The following is a 13146-nucleotide window of genomic DNA, read 5'->3' as shown; positions in this document are numbered from 1 at the left end:
ACGTGTGAACCTTGAAAATCTGAGACAGCTCTCAGATTTTTAGAAAGTGTATTTTGCCAAGCTTGAGGATGTATGCCTGTGATGCATCCTCAGGAGGTCCTGACAACACGGGCCCAAGGTCGCAGGGGCTCAGCTTGGTTGTATACATTTTAGGGAGACAAGAGACATCAATCAATATGTGTAAGATGTACATTGGTTCAGTCCAGAAAATTGAGAAGGCCCAGACGGGGGCTTCCAGGTCATAGGTAAGTAAGAGAGAAATGGTTTCATCCTTTTGCGTTGCTGATTAGTCTCCTCAAATGAGGCAATCAGATATGCATTTCTCTCAGTGAGCAGATGGGTGAGTTTGCATAGAATGGGAGGCAGATTTGCCCTCAGCAGTTCCCAGCTTGACTTCTCCCTATAGTTTAGTGATTTTGGGTCCCCAAGATTGATTTTCCTTTCACAAGGTCTAACATGTTTTCCTATGAGTATTAATTATTCATTGCGTATTTTATTACACAAATAAGGCACAGATTTTAAAAAAATCATCAACTTTGTGGCTAGCTATATAGACATAATTACACAGAAGCTCAACTAAATTTGCAAACATTCCAGAGTCTGGGTTTCCAATAATTCTTTGTGATTCTTTAAAAGGTAAAAGTATTTTTTTCCCGTAAAACATAGCAACATCTAAAATCACCTGTAGAATGTCCTGCCATTTTTTTTTTCCTTAGTTTCCTCATTTTCTGCAAAGCCTCACTGAGGAAATTGACTTTGAATATCCTTTTACACTCTTCTGTTTTAGAAAGCATTGTGGTAAAACATTGAATCATCAATGTCATAAGTTCTCTCCACATTCTTTCTTTCTTTGAATATTTTTTCCCAGTGGCTAATATTTGATTCTGTTGTATTATGACTAAAAGGTAGGCATGGGCACAAAATAAAGACAAGAAGTCTTTGGAATAAGTGATCCCATCATAATGAATCAATTTTCCATTGGAACATATTTTTACAAAGTCACTCTTTTGAAAATATTTAGCCATGAATTGAAACAGAGCCTATAAGGTTATTTTTTTTTTCCTGGTCTAAGGCGAACAGCATTTTAGAGAATGAACCTGGGACACCACCACAACACAAGAAAAAAATATGATAATTAAGTTTACTCGTATGTGTGACTACTCTAACGGAAAGCATGTAAAGAGCATTTGTTTTTATTTATATATCAATCTGCTCTGTTTAATTTTTTGTGTCATAAATGCTCTTATTTTAAAAAACAGGACTAGTTAACATTGTCAATTACTAGTAATTCATGGTATAAATAATTAAACAAGGAAGTGTTAAAAAATATAACTGTTTTAAATAAAGTTTTATTTTACATCATTTTTTTACTTACTCAGAAATTGCCCCCCCCAAAATGCAGAGATTTCCCATGTAGCTGCAACCTAGTTTCATCTCTTATTAACATCTTCAATCAGTGTATCTCACATGGCTTATTATATCTTACATAATTTGTCATAGTTTATGAACCAATACTGATAGACTATTTATTATTAACTAAAGTTCATATTTCATTTGGATGCCCTTGGTTCTGTCTTACTCTGACCCAGGATCCCATCCAAGATCCCGCATGACATGTAGTCATCACGTCCCTGTGGGCTCTTCCTGGCTGTGACAATGTGTCAGGCTTTCCGTGTCATGATGACCTTGACATTACTGAGGAGGATTGGTCAGGAATTTTGTAGAATGTCCCCTATTGTCACTGCATGTTCTCAAGGTGAACTGTCACCTTTGATGTTCACTTGGATCATTTGGCAGAGCTACTCTTTGTCAGGTTTCTCCAGTGTGAAGTTATTTTTCCTCCTTGCCCATACTGCATGTGTTTTGGTTCTTTTGGAGCACGACACTGTGCGGAGCCCACACTTACGGAGTGAGGTGTTGGCTCCACATTCTTGATGGCTGAGTGTCTACATCAATTATTTGGAATTCTTTTGCAAAGGAGATTTCTATGCAACTCCATTTTCTTATTCACCTGTGTATACAAATACAGACACCTAGATAATTACTTTCAGCTTTAGTTATTATTCAACACTACAATTCATTCCTGTGTTGGCCATCAGTAGCTGTTTTTATTGGCTATTATTTTTCTTTGATATATTTTAATTTTTTTTAGTACTTACTTACTTTCTGATACTTCAAGATTATCCTGACTCCTATATTTACTGTCCCAGTTCTAGTATCAGACATTTCTTCAAAGAGCATGATTCCTTTCAGAATGGTAGGAAAACTTACATCTGGCTGCTGAATGAGCACATTGTTGAATAGCACTTGTTCTTCATTAGCAATGCTAGGAAGTATATGTGTGTGTCTAACCTACCTATACACACCTAATCATAAAGTTTTCTATGTAGAACTGTGTGTATCTATATTAAACTAAACATAAGTTTACATTCATGTCTCCACCTCTGATCTACTATCACATGAATCATTCCAGCCTTCTCCCCTTGCTAATTTGTAACCTCCCACTTCAACAGTGAGAAACTTGGTTCCTACCATCTGTGACTTATGTAAGTCATTGCTTTATTCCAGATACAGATACTGTGGTTTTACAATTGTTCACAATTGCTTCTGTTGGAAAGAACTTTATAAAATGGAATCCAGTGATGAAGTATAGTTCATTTGCCTTCAGCATACGGATTCTATTCATTTTCAAAGTGACTTAGGTCAACACCATTTTCCCTACACCTTCAGTGAGTTTTTTCATACGTTTATGTCTTAGTCTGTTTTGTGCTTCTGTAACAGAATACCTGAGGCTGGGTAATTTATAAGTAAAAAAGGTCCTTTTGGCTCACAATATTGGTGGCTGGAATGTCTGAGATTGGGCAGTTGCATCTGGTGGAGTCTCAGTCTTTTTCACCTCATGGTGGAAAGTGGAAGGGCTAGTGCCTCCCAATCCATAGGTATTCAGCTTCTGTTATAAGCCACACATTGTAACAAGGAATGAACATAAGGGGAATTTGGCCCATATTGTCCAATTGCTTGCTTTAAGTCTTCTAATATTTTAAAAGGAAATGGCTCCCAGCATGCTTGAGTAAGTTCTCTGGCCTCCTCAGCTGGTGAAATAATTACCAGAAACTGCCAAGCATTCAAATCCCCCATTTCTTGTGCCTGGCGAATGGATGCCTGGATTGTCCCTGTGCCATAATTTGTATTTGGACCCGCTCGCAGCACTCCTCTACCATAACTAACAGGTGGGCAAGCCTGGATCATTCCCTCATCCTAATTGGCTGTTGGACAAGCCTGAAGCTTCCCTTCGCCATAGTTACTGGCGGGGCCTGCAACGATGGGAGCAGCAAGGCGCGGGTCTCAGGCTCCCCTTCCAAATATTCAGGAGGCTGGCCTGGGGGTGGCCATTCCAGACCTTCCCCGAAAGGCGCAGTAGGTGGCTCAGTTTCTTTTATAAGTCTCTGGAGATTAGCATACATACCTTCCCGTTTCTCGCCCTTTTTTAAACGAGACTGTCATGGTTCACTTAGCTGATAATTAGACTCCTGATTACTCAACTTTCCTATGTCATCCTGAAAATCCTCCTTCTCCTCCTCAGTGTGGAAGGGCTCCAGGGCTGTTTTACTTGCAGACCACACAGACCAAGCAGGGACGGGAATATCGCGGCCCTCTTCTTGTGCTCATTTTAAGTCTGATCCGACCTTGTTCCAATCTTCTACATTCATGATTCCATATTCCGGGAACCAAGGAGAATACTTGTCTACCAGACGGATCAAAGATGTGAGATTTTGGGTGCTGACAATTACCCCTCCGCGGCGCAGTAACTGCTGCACAAGGCTTAAGTAATTAGCGAACTTACTGTCAGCTCGACCCACATTTTCCCGAGGTTTCCCTGGAATTCCCCGAGCGCCCTCCTTACCCTAGAGCTTGAAGTGAAAACCTACTCGGGAGTCCTTTGTCGGTCGTCCTCAGCTTTCCACGCTCTGGTGTTCCTTCACTGGATTATTTGTAGAGATTACGGGGAGCCCTGCGTTGGGCACCAGAGACAGCCTTGGCAACCGAGGGAGACCCCCGTTTCTACCAAAAAAAAAAAAAAAATTAGCTAGGTGTGGTGTCGCTCGCCTGTAATCTCAGCTACTCCATGAGAAGTCAGACAAAACCTGCCACCAGAGACTGATTTTCTTCTAAAATGCTTTCTCCAAAATATTTTTAAAACAAAAGGGGGAAATTGGAAAGGAAAATATTTTGGGCCCCGCAAATCACTAAGATAAAGGGAAAAATCAATCTGGGAACTGCTTAGGGCAAACCTGCCTCCCATTCTATTCAAAGTCATCCGCTGCTCGCTGAGAAGAATGCATATCTTATTGCCTCCTTTGGAAAGGCTCCTCAGAAACTCAGAAGAATGCAACCGTTCCTCTCTCACCTACCTGTGACCTGGAAGCCCCCTCCTGGCTTCGAGTTGACCCACTTTTGCTTCAGATTGAACCAGATCAAACCAGTGTTCGTCTTACATATGTTGATTGATGTCTCCTGTCTCCCTAAAATGTGTAAAACTGTCAGATACGGTCAGTTTCTCTTCCAAGGTTTGGCATGTTAACGTTCTTGTGTTTTGTTCTCGAACTCAACTTTCTTGTTCTCCATGCCTCCTTGCCCTTAGTTACTGTAAACAACCTTCCCCTCAGTTCTAATCAATAGCTCACATCTGTTCCCTTGGTTACCTGCTCTGCACCCATTTCTCCCTTCGAAACCACACGTCCCACCATTGTAACTCACATCCCCCTTCCCCCTCCCTTATTTGGGAAAATATTCACAAATAGCCAACGGGGTCAGTGTAGATCTTGAGGTCTGGCCCGAGCCCATGCCAGAGGTAGGGATTGCATTAGGAATAAAAACCCCTGCTTTCCTTTATTCCGTGTGCTCTTGCGATTGTGATTGATGAGAGCAGCACGCTTCCGCAGAGGTAAATTGCGTTGCTGAGAAAACTTTTGCTTAAGTTCTGGTTTTACTTTGCGTCACCGAGCATTTATCTCCAACAAAACCAAGCTGTGCTCTGACCACCTTGGGCAACTGTCAACAGGACATCCTGAGGCTGTGTCATGCACAAGCATCCCCAACCTTGGCAAAATAAACTTTCTAAATACTCTTATCCCCAAATGCTCAGGGAGACTGATTTGAATAATCATAAAACTCCGAGGCTGCACTCCAGCCTGGGCGACAGAGCAAGACTCTGTTTCAGAAATAATAAAATAAAATAAAAATCAAATCTCCGGTCTCCCGCACAGCCGACTCTGCGTGAGTTACTCCTTCTCTATTGCTATTCCCCCGGTCTTGAGAAATCGGCTCTGTCTAGGTAGCGGGCAAGGTGAACCCACTGGGCAGTTACAGAATTGCCATTATATTGCTTGCAATTTTATATCTTATTACGCAAAATAGCTATAATCTTGTATACAAGGTTAAATGCGAATGTGCTCCTTGAGTGGTCAGATCCCAGCGCAGGAAGGACGCACCCCCTATAAACCGCTAGGCCAAACCGGTCATTCTGGCCACATCCAGCCTCACGTGAGATCGCAATCTCCTGTCACTCAGGGCCTGAGGGGGCGGGGCCGGAAGCCCCATACAATCAGGGGCGCTGGGGTGGGGACCTGTCAATCAGGCGCGCCGCCGGAAAGGAGAGGGCGGCTTCCGGGATCCGGCTGGCGGGCGCTTTGTCTCGCCTTCGCCACCGTAGGCTCTTTCTGTGAGTCTCCGCTGCTACTTCCTGGCTCTGGGAGCCCCGGTGGCTCTGCAGCAGCCTCGGCCACCCTGTGACCTGCGGGTGTTGGGACATCCCTAGCTGACGCCGGGACACCCGGGAAGCCGAGGAACCGTGAGTGGACTGCGCCTGGCTTCCGGAAGTGGGGAAGAGGGCTGGGTGAAACCTGCTGGAACCAGCCATGGGCTGCGGAACCTGCCCTGCGGGCCAAGTCGCCGGGGGCAGCCGGGCCTCAGTTCCCCTCTGTGCAGGGCCGGGCGGGGCGGGCAGCGGGGCCCCTGCGTCCTGTCTGTACCTGCGGGCGCCACTTCCGCCGGCCGGAGCCCTCTCGGGAACCCCGCGCCCCCCCACCCAGGTAGTGCGGTGACCACGGGAGGGTGATCCGGGAGAGCCCCGACTCGGTGTGCGTGGTTCCAGCGTGGGAGGAGCTGTGGTTCATGGAGCTTCCGGTCCCACCTTTCTCCCCCTAAAATTAACCTGAGGCTTTGTTAAAACGTTAAACGGCGTGTTTGAGCAAACGCGATTCATAAACGGGTACGGCAGTCATGGTTTGTGGTGTGGGGTTCACGGGAGGGGCGTAAATGAGAGGCTTTGATAAGGTGAATGAGGAAGCAAACCATACATATATATACACACACATATATATACATATATATACACATATACCCACATATATATATATATTTTTTTTTTCTTTTTTCTTTTTTTTTTTTTGAGACGGAGTCTCACCCTGTCGCCAGGCTGGAGTGCAATGATGCAGTCTCAGCTCACTGCAACCTCTGACTCCCGGGTTCAAGCGATTCTCCTGCCTCAGCCTCCCAAGTAGCTGGGCTTATAGGCGCCACCACCACGTCCAGCTAATTTTTGTATGTTTAGTAGAGACAGGGTTTCGCCATGTTGGCTAGGCTGGTTTCGAACTCCTGACCTTAATTGATCACCCTCCTCGGCCTCCTAAAGCGCCGGGATTACAGGCGTGAGGCACCTTGGCCAAAATATTTTTCTGTTTCCAAACATTTTACATGAGAGGAAAGCGGAGAATAAATCATCTGACACTCTACTGTAAAAAAAATCTTTGTGCCTCTCTTCTTTTCATCTTTCCTAAGTGTACATATTACCAAAATGTCTTTAGGTTGAGGTCCCCCGTGAAAACTTGACAGGGTGTTGTGTCCTCAGCCACTCTCCTGTCTTTTCCTAGTCCTGGCATTTTAGAACTGTCTGGGGATGACCCAGGATATCCACAGTGGCCATGTCTATTGGAGGGTCTAGTGAGTATCAGCCCTGGGATCATCTCATCCCCAAGGACAGCCTGAGGTAGGGGGTAGAGTCTCTCAGGGGAGCAGCTGGATGCTCTTGGCCTTAGAGGAATCTCCTGGTATAGTTTCATCTAAAATGGTGATTCCTTAGGGTCATTAAAATTTTAGGACATTAAAATTAATGGACAATACAATGTAATGTCATGAAAGGTCATTAAAATTATTCCTCCAGCCCGAGTTATTATTCCTCGAAGACACATTGATGGTTTGCCAATTGGATGCTGATATTGAGAGGAAAAGGCAGAAATGATTTCTGCTCTCTAGCTTGTCTCAGACTTGTGAAGAGAGAAAAACCGTCCCAAAGGACAAAGAAAACCCACCCCAGAGAGGATGTGCAAGAACCTGAATATTAAAATGCACTTAAGGCCCACAGGAGGACAAAGAGCAGTGCCAGTGCCTCCTAGGTGGTCACTGAGTACTTTACTGAACAGGATGGGTGTCCCGAGGGATAGAATGGCCTGCCGTGACACTTAGAAAGATCTGTGTTGGAGTCAGCACTGCCTGTTCCTGAGTTTGTTACCTTGAAAAGGCTTGTCCGCTTATTTGAGTTTCAGGTTTTCACTGACTGTAAGATACATTTTGTCAGTAGAGCTTGAAAGATAAAAATACTATTTCCAAAGAGGCAAGGTAAAATGATGTATTTCATTTGCTAAAAATTCGTATTTATTTCTTCCCCAGAGTGAGTGTAGTAAGTTTTAAAGGTCTGTTCTTTTTAAGGGTAATTTCAAATGGAATTGTAGGACTTAGCTTTGTAAATGCTACTGGTGAAATAAAAGTGTGATAGATAAATTGATGATTTATAAAGATTTACCAAAATGTCAGTTCCCCTCTTGTAGCTTGGTGAAGAATTTATGACAGTGGACACATGTGTATCCTCTTATCTGGGTGTCTGAGTGTTGTTTTTTGTTTTTTGGAGATGCTGTCTTGCTCTGTAGCCCGGCTGGAGTGCAGTGGCGCCATCTCTGCTTACTGCAACCTCCGCCTCCCGAGTTCAAGTGATTCTCCTGTGTCAGCCTCCTGAGTAACTGGGATTATAGGCACCCACCACCACACCCAGCTAATTTTCATATTTTTAGTAAACACCGGGTTTTAGGCCTGGCACGGTGGCTTATGCCTGTAATCCCAGCCCTTTGGGAGGCCAAGGTGGTCGGATCACGAGGTCAGGAGTTCCAGAGCAGCCTGGCCAACATGGTGAAACCCTGTCTCTACTAAAAATACGAAAAAATTAGCTGAGCGTGGTGGCAGGCACCTGTAATCCCAGCTACTCGGGAGGCTGAGGCAAGAGAATTGCTTGAACCCGGGAGGTGGAGGTTGCAGTGAGCCAAGATCTTGCCACTGCAGCCCAGCCCAAGGGACAATGCGAGACTCCGTCTCAAAAACAAATAAACAAACAACAAAAAGACGGGATTTTTGCCGTGTTGGCCAGGCTGGTCTCAACCTCTTGACCTCAGGTGATCCCCTGCCTCAGCCTCCCAAGGTGCTGGGATTATAGGCGTGAGCTACGACGCCTGGCCCACTCTATTTTCTTTTTATTCCCTAAATTTTAATATGTTTGAGTTTGTATGTTCCTTTATCACTTCTTTCTTACATAAAAAAAATTGTGCCTAATCCTTCGTTAAAAAAAAATCTTCCTGTGACTTCTGAAAGTATTCTGGTTTTATCTTTTGTATTTGAATATATAATAAGATGATTATTGTTCATGGGATAGAGAAGAATGCAATACGTTTTCTCAAGTAGATGCCAGCCTGGTTTGCCTCATATTTTAAAGTGCATGTAATTTCTTTTTCTATTCTATAGTGCCTACTCTATCATTCCTCAACTTTCCATATAGATGCTGGGTCATTAAGACTTTTTTTTCCTTTGGTCTGCTTGCTCATCTCTCTGCTAACACTGTGCTGTCCTGAATATTTTTGTTTGAAAATCTTAAAAGTATGTTAGACAAGCCATCACTCTTTTTTTAGGTGACTAAAAATGATTAGACATTGGTCATTTTTACTACATATGAAAGAGTAGCTTTTCTTGCCTAAAACCACCTGATTTGGGAATTTATGTGGTTTCGTAGGAATAGCATCTGGAAGTGGTGACATTAATGTCATTTTAAAAAGCATGTGTCCTATTTCCTCTTATTCCTTTCTGCCTTGATATTGTGCAACAGAAATTTGAAAAATTGTTGTATTAGTATTATTAAATATCAATTATTGGTTTTATTTACTACTCAATTAAATTTAATAAGCCTATTCTCTCTTGGTGTAATCACGTGGAATGGGTTCACTTCCACAGTTAACAAGTGACAGCACATGTAAAATATTGTCTACCAGGGAAATTCATTGAACACTTAGTGTTCAGACTGTGTTTCTGTGTCTGGTTCCCTAAGCACCACTGCAGTGACACAAAATAATAGACTTTCAGCAGAATAAGTTTTGGAAAATATACTGCATAAGCCATTTAGATGCAGTGAGTCATTCTTATTACTTGGGTTGGTGGAATCCCTTTCAAAATGTAAGTTCCTAATACAAACAAAGATTGAACTTTGCGAACAGGTATTTTTAAGAAAAAGTAGTCTCAGGACTGATAATATTAACTCACTTATGCACATCAGGTAGGACTTTAATATGACAGATACTAGAAATGTACAAAGTGAAGTTAAAAGGTAACTCCTAGCAGCATATCGTAATCTTACTCCCTGGATTCTCAAATGAGATGGGTGTTTCTACTTTGCTGTTGCCTTTTTGAATAGTTCAATTCTAGCATTAGTACTGCTGTGTGGGAGGGAGTATGTGTGAACAGAGTAAGAGTTGGGACAATCAAGTCATAGAATAAATGCTTGGAAATTTTAGAATCATGTAAACAGCTTATGAATTGAGTATACATTCCCAGTGCTCTCAGTCTCACTCATCCTTCTGTCCACATGTGTGGAATGTTCTAGGACTCCGTGGCTTTTGAGGATGTGGCTGTGAACTTTACCCAGCAGGAATGGGCTTTGCTAGATTCTTCTCAGAAGAATCTCTCCAGAGAAGTGATGCAGGAAACCTGCAGGAACCTGGCTTCTGTAGGTAAGAATGACAACACATTTCACTTAATTACAGAAGTATTTCCCTATCATCAGTGCTATTTGTGATTTGGAATGGGGCAAGGGAATGATTTGGTGAATAAATCAGGCATGGGCACTGTGTACAATGGACATGAAATCTAGTAATGTTTCTATAGTTTGAAATAATTCATGATAATTTTGTGCATCTGCATTTTAGGAAAAAACGGAAAGACCAGAATATTGAAGATCACTTCAAAAAACTTGGGAAAGATACAAGATAATTTGCACTGAGGAGAGGAAATAAAGTCCTCTGAAGGAATATTAGCATGTCATGAATTTAAAAACAAGCAATCAAAGCAAATAAGAGTCACTTGAAATTCATTTCCTTTTAGAAAAATTTCACCCAAAATGTAACGTACATCAGTGTAGCAGTCAGTGTTTGGAAAACAGTTTACTTGAAAATAGTACTACAAAATTGTGTATATGAATGTTACTATTTTGGTCATAGCCATGCAGGTGGTAGCTGTGTTTTCAGTAGTAGCCCATTTACTTTCAAATAATTCAGTCATGGCACAAAAACAAAAACAAAACAAAACAAAAATGCATTTTCCCTAGTATTGGTAGCAGTGTAAGTCGAAAACCTATGAATGAGTAGAAAGTTATTAAACCAACCAATAATAATGTGCTTGTCATTTTTTTTACAGAAATCATATGGTACAGAGACAGCGTGAAAGCAAAGAAGGTAGTCAGTATGGACAAGTTGTCAGCCACATTCCAAATCTTGATCTGAATGCGAACGTTTCTACTGGATTAAAACAATGTGAATGCAGTATTTGTGGAAAAGTCTTTGTACATCATTCCCTCCTTAATAGGCACATCCTAGCTCACTCAGGATACAAACCATATGGAGAGAAGCACTATAAATGTGAACAGTGTGGGAAACTCTTTGTTTCTGTTCCAGGTGTTAGAAGACACATGATAATGCACAGTGGAAATCCAGCTTATAAATGTACGATATGTGGGAAAGCTTTTCATTTTCTCAATTCAGTTGAAAGACATCAGAGAACTCACACAGGAGAAAAACCCTATAAATGTAAACAATGTGGTAAAGCGTTCACTGTTTCCAGTTCTTGTCTAATACATGGACGAACTCACACTGGAGAGAAACCCTACGAATGTAAGGAATGTGGGAAAACACTCAGATTTTCTTGTTTTAAGATGCATGAAAGGACTCACACTGGAGAGAGATGTACCAAATGCGATAAAGCCTTCAGCTGTTCCACTTCCCTTCATGACCATGGAAGCATTCATACTGGAGAGAGACCCTATGAATGTAAACAATGTGGCAAAGCCTTTAGTCGTTTGAGTTCCCTTTGTAACCATAGAAGTACTCATACTGGAGAGAAACCCTATGAATGTAAACAATGTGACCAAGCCTTCAGTCGCCTCAGTTCCCTTCACCTCCACGAAAGAATTCATACTGGAGAAAAACCCTATGAATGTAAGAGATGCGGTAAAGCCTACACTCTCATTCTAGTTACCTTATGCGCCTCTAAAGAAGTCATGATATAGAGGTTGGGTGTAGTGACTCAGCCTATAATCCCAGCACTTTGGGAGGCCAAGGTGTGTGTATTGCTTGAGCCCAGGAGTTCATAACCAGCCTGGATTAAAACAATGTGAAACAACCTGGGCATCGTGGTGAAACCGTCTCTACAAAAAATAAAATAATGCCAGGCCCGGTGGCTCACGCCAGCTACTTGGGAGGCTGAGGCAGGAGAATGGCGTGAACCCAGGAGGCGGAGCTTGCAGTGAGCTGAGATCGCACCACTGCGCTCCAGCTTGGGCGACAGAGGCAGACTCTGTCTCAAAACAAAAACAAAGAAAATAATTAGCTGGGCATGGTGGCACATTTCAGTTGTCTTAGTTCTTTTTCAAGGACATAAAAGGCCACGGGGGGTTGGGGGGAAGCCCTGTGCATGCGGATCACGAGGTCAGGAGATCGAGACCATCCTGGCCAACATGGTGAAACCTCGTCTCTACTAAAAATACAAAAAGAGCTGGGTGTGGTAGCATATGCTTGTAATCCCAGCTACTCAGGAGGCTGAGGCAGGAGAATCACTTGAACCCAGGAGGCGGAGGTTGCAGGGAGCCGAGATTGTGCCACTGCAGTCCAGCCTGGCGACAGAGTGAGACTCCATCTCAAAAATAATAAATAAATAAATCCCCTTGAATGTAAGAAATGTGGTAAAACATTTACTCTTTCCCATTCCCTCATAAACATGAAAGAGCTCACACTGCAGAGAAACCTTAAGAATGTAGGAAACGTGGTCAAGCCTTCAGATTTTCCTGAAGATTTGGGAGGGCTCGGAGTGGAGAAAAGGCTTTTGAATTTAAATTTATGGTAAGGCCTTCGGTTGTATTAGTTCCATTTGAAGACATCAGCTCATTCCTGAGAAAAACCCTATGAATGTCCAGAATGTTTGAGTGTTTCATTTCTCTCATACCCACTCAAGGACATATGAAAATGCACGCTGTAGCTGGCTGGACCTTGTAAATACAAGAACGTACACAGGATTAAAACTCTAACAGTTTAGAAACTGCAAGAATATTTTCAGTTTTAACATTTACTTGAAAAGCCGTGTGAAAACTCCCACTGGAAAGAAGTTCTATAAGTGAAGCTTTTCTAATTTGGAAAGCCTGATGCAAATTAATTATCGTGCAGTGCTTGAAAAAAATCTATGAAATGTTACACAAGTTACAAGTATATTGTTTTTATCAGTGGCCCATTCTTAAAGAGTCTTGAGTATGCATTTCACCTTGTTTTGCAGGGAAACCTTGAGGTGAGAGTTCTGTAAATGTTCTTTAAGCAGTAGTACTTGAATTTCATAGATAATGATATTTTCTTAAGTCTGTTGGTAGAATTTTTGTGTATTCATTTGATAATGTGCTGGATTCATGGTTTAATTTGGATGTTTTTCTAATATGTAGGTAAGTTTAATTTTTTTATTTCATTATCATTTCTTTTTGAGATGGAGTCTCACTCTGTTGCCCAGGCTGGAGTGCAG

At 42.3% G+C, this 13146-nt stretch overlaps 1 protein-coding gene and 1 long non-coding RNA gene across 2 annotated transcripts; one reads left to right on the top strand and one right to left on the bottom strand.

Moving 5' to 3' along the window:
• Positions 1 to 1335: 1335 nt before the first annotated feature.
• Positions 1336 to 5576, bottom strand: LOC135964988 (uncharacterized). Its single transcript, XR_010577734.2, has 4 exons — positions 4413 to 5576; positions 3930 to 4062; positions 3467 to 3745; positions 1336 to 2011 (listed from the first exon to the last, which is right to left on the bottom strand). It is a non-coding gene; the product is annotated as an uncharacterized lncRNA (long non-coding RNA).
• Positions 5577 to 5656: 80 nt separating this feature from the next.
• Positions 5657 to 12321, top strand: LOC135964987 (uncharacterized). Its single transcript, XM_065520195.2, has 3 exons — positions 5657 to 5851; positions 9977 to 10103; positions 10786 to 12321. Exons 2-3 carry the CDS (start codon positions 10024 to 10026, stop codon positions 11651 to 11653), a joined length of 948 nt encoding a protein of 315 aa, XP_065376267.1. The 5' UTR covers positions 5657 to 5851; positions 9977 to 10023; the 3' UTR covers positions 11654 to 12321.
• Positions 12322 to 13146: the final 825 nt, after the last annotated feature.

This window comes from Macaca fascicularis, chromosome 9 (assembly GCF_037993035.2).
Source record: "Macaca fascicularis isolate 582-1 chromosome 9, T2T-MFA8v1.1".
NCBI classification, from domain to species: Eukaryota; Metazoa; Chordata; class Mammalia; order Primates; family Cercopithecidae; genus Macaca; species Macaca fascicularis.
This window is presented reverse-complemented; position numbering and strand designations above follow the sequence as displayed.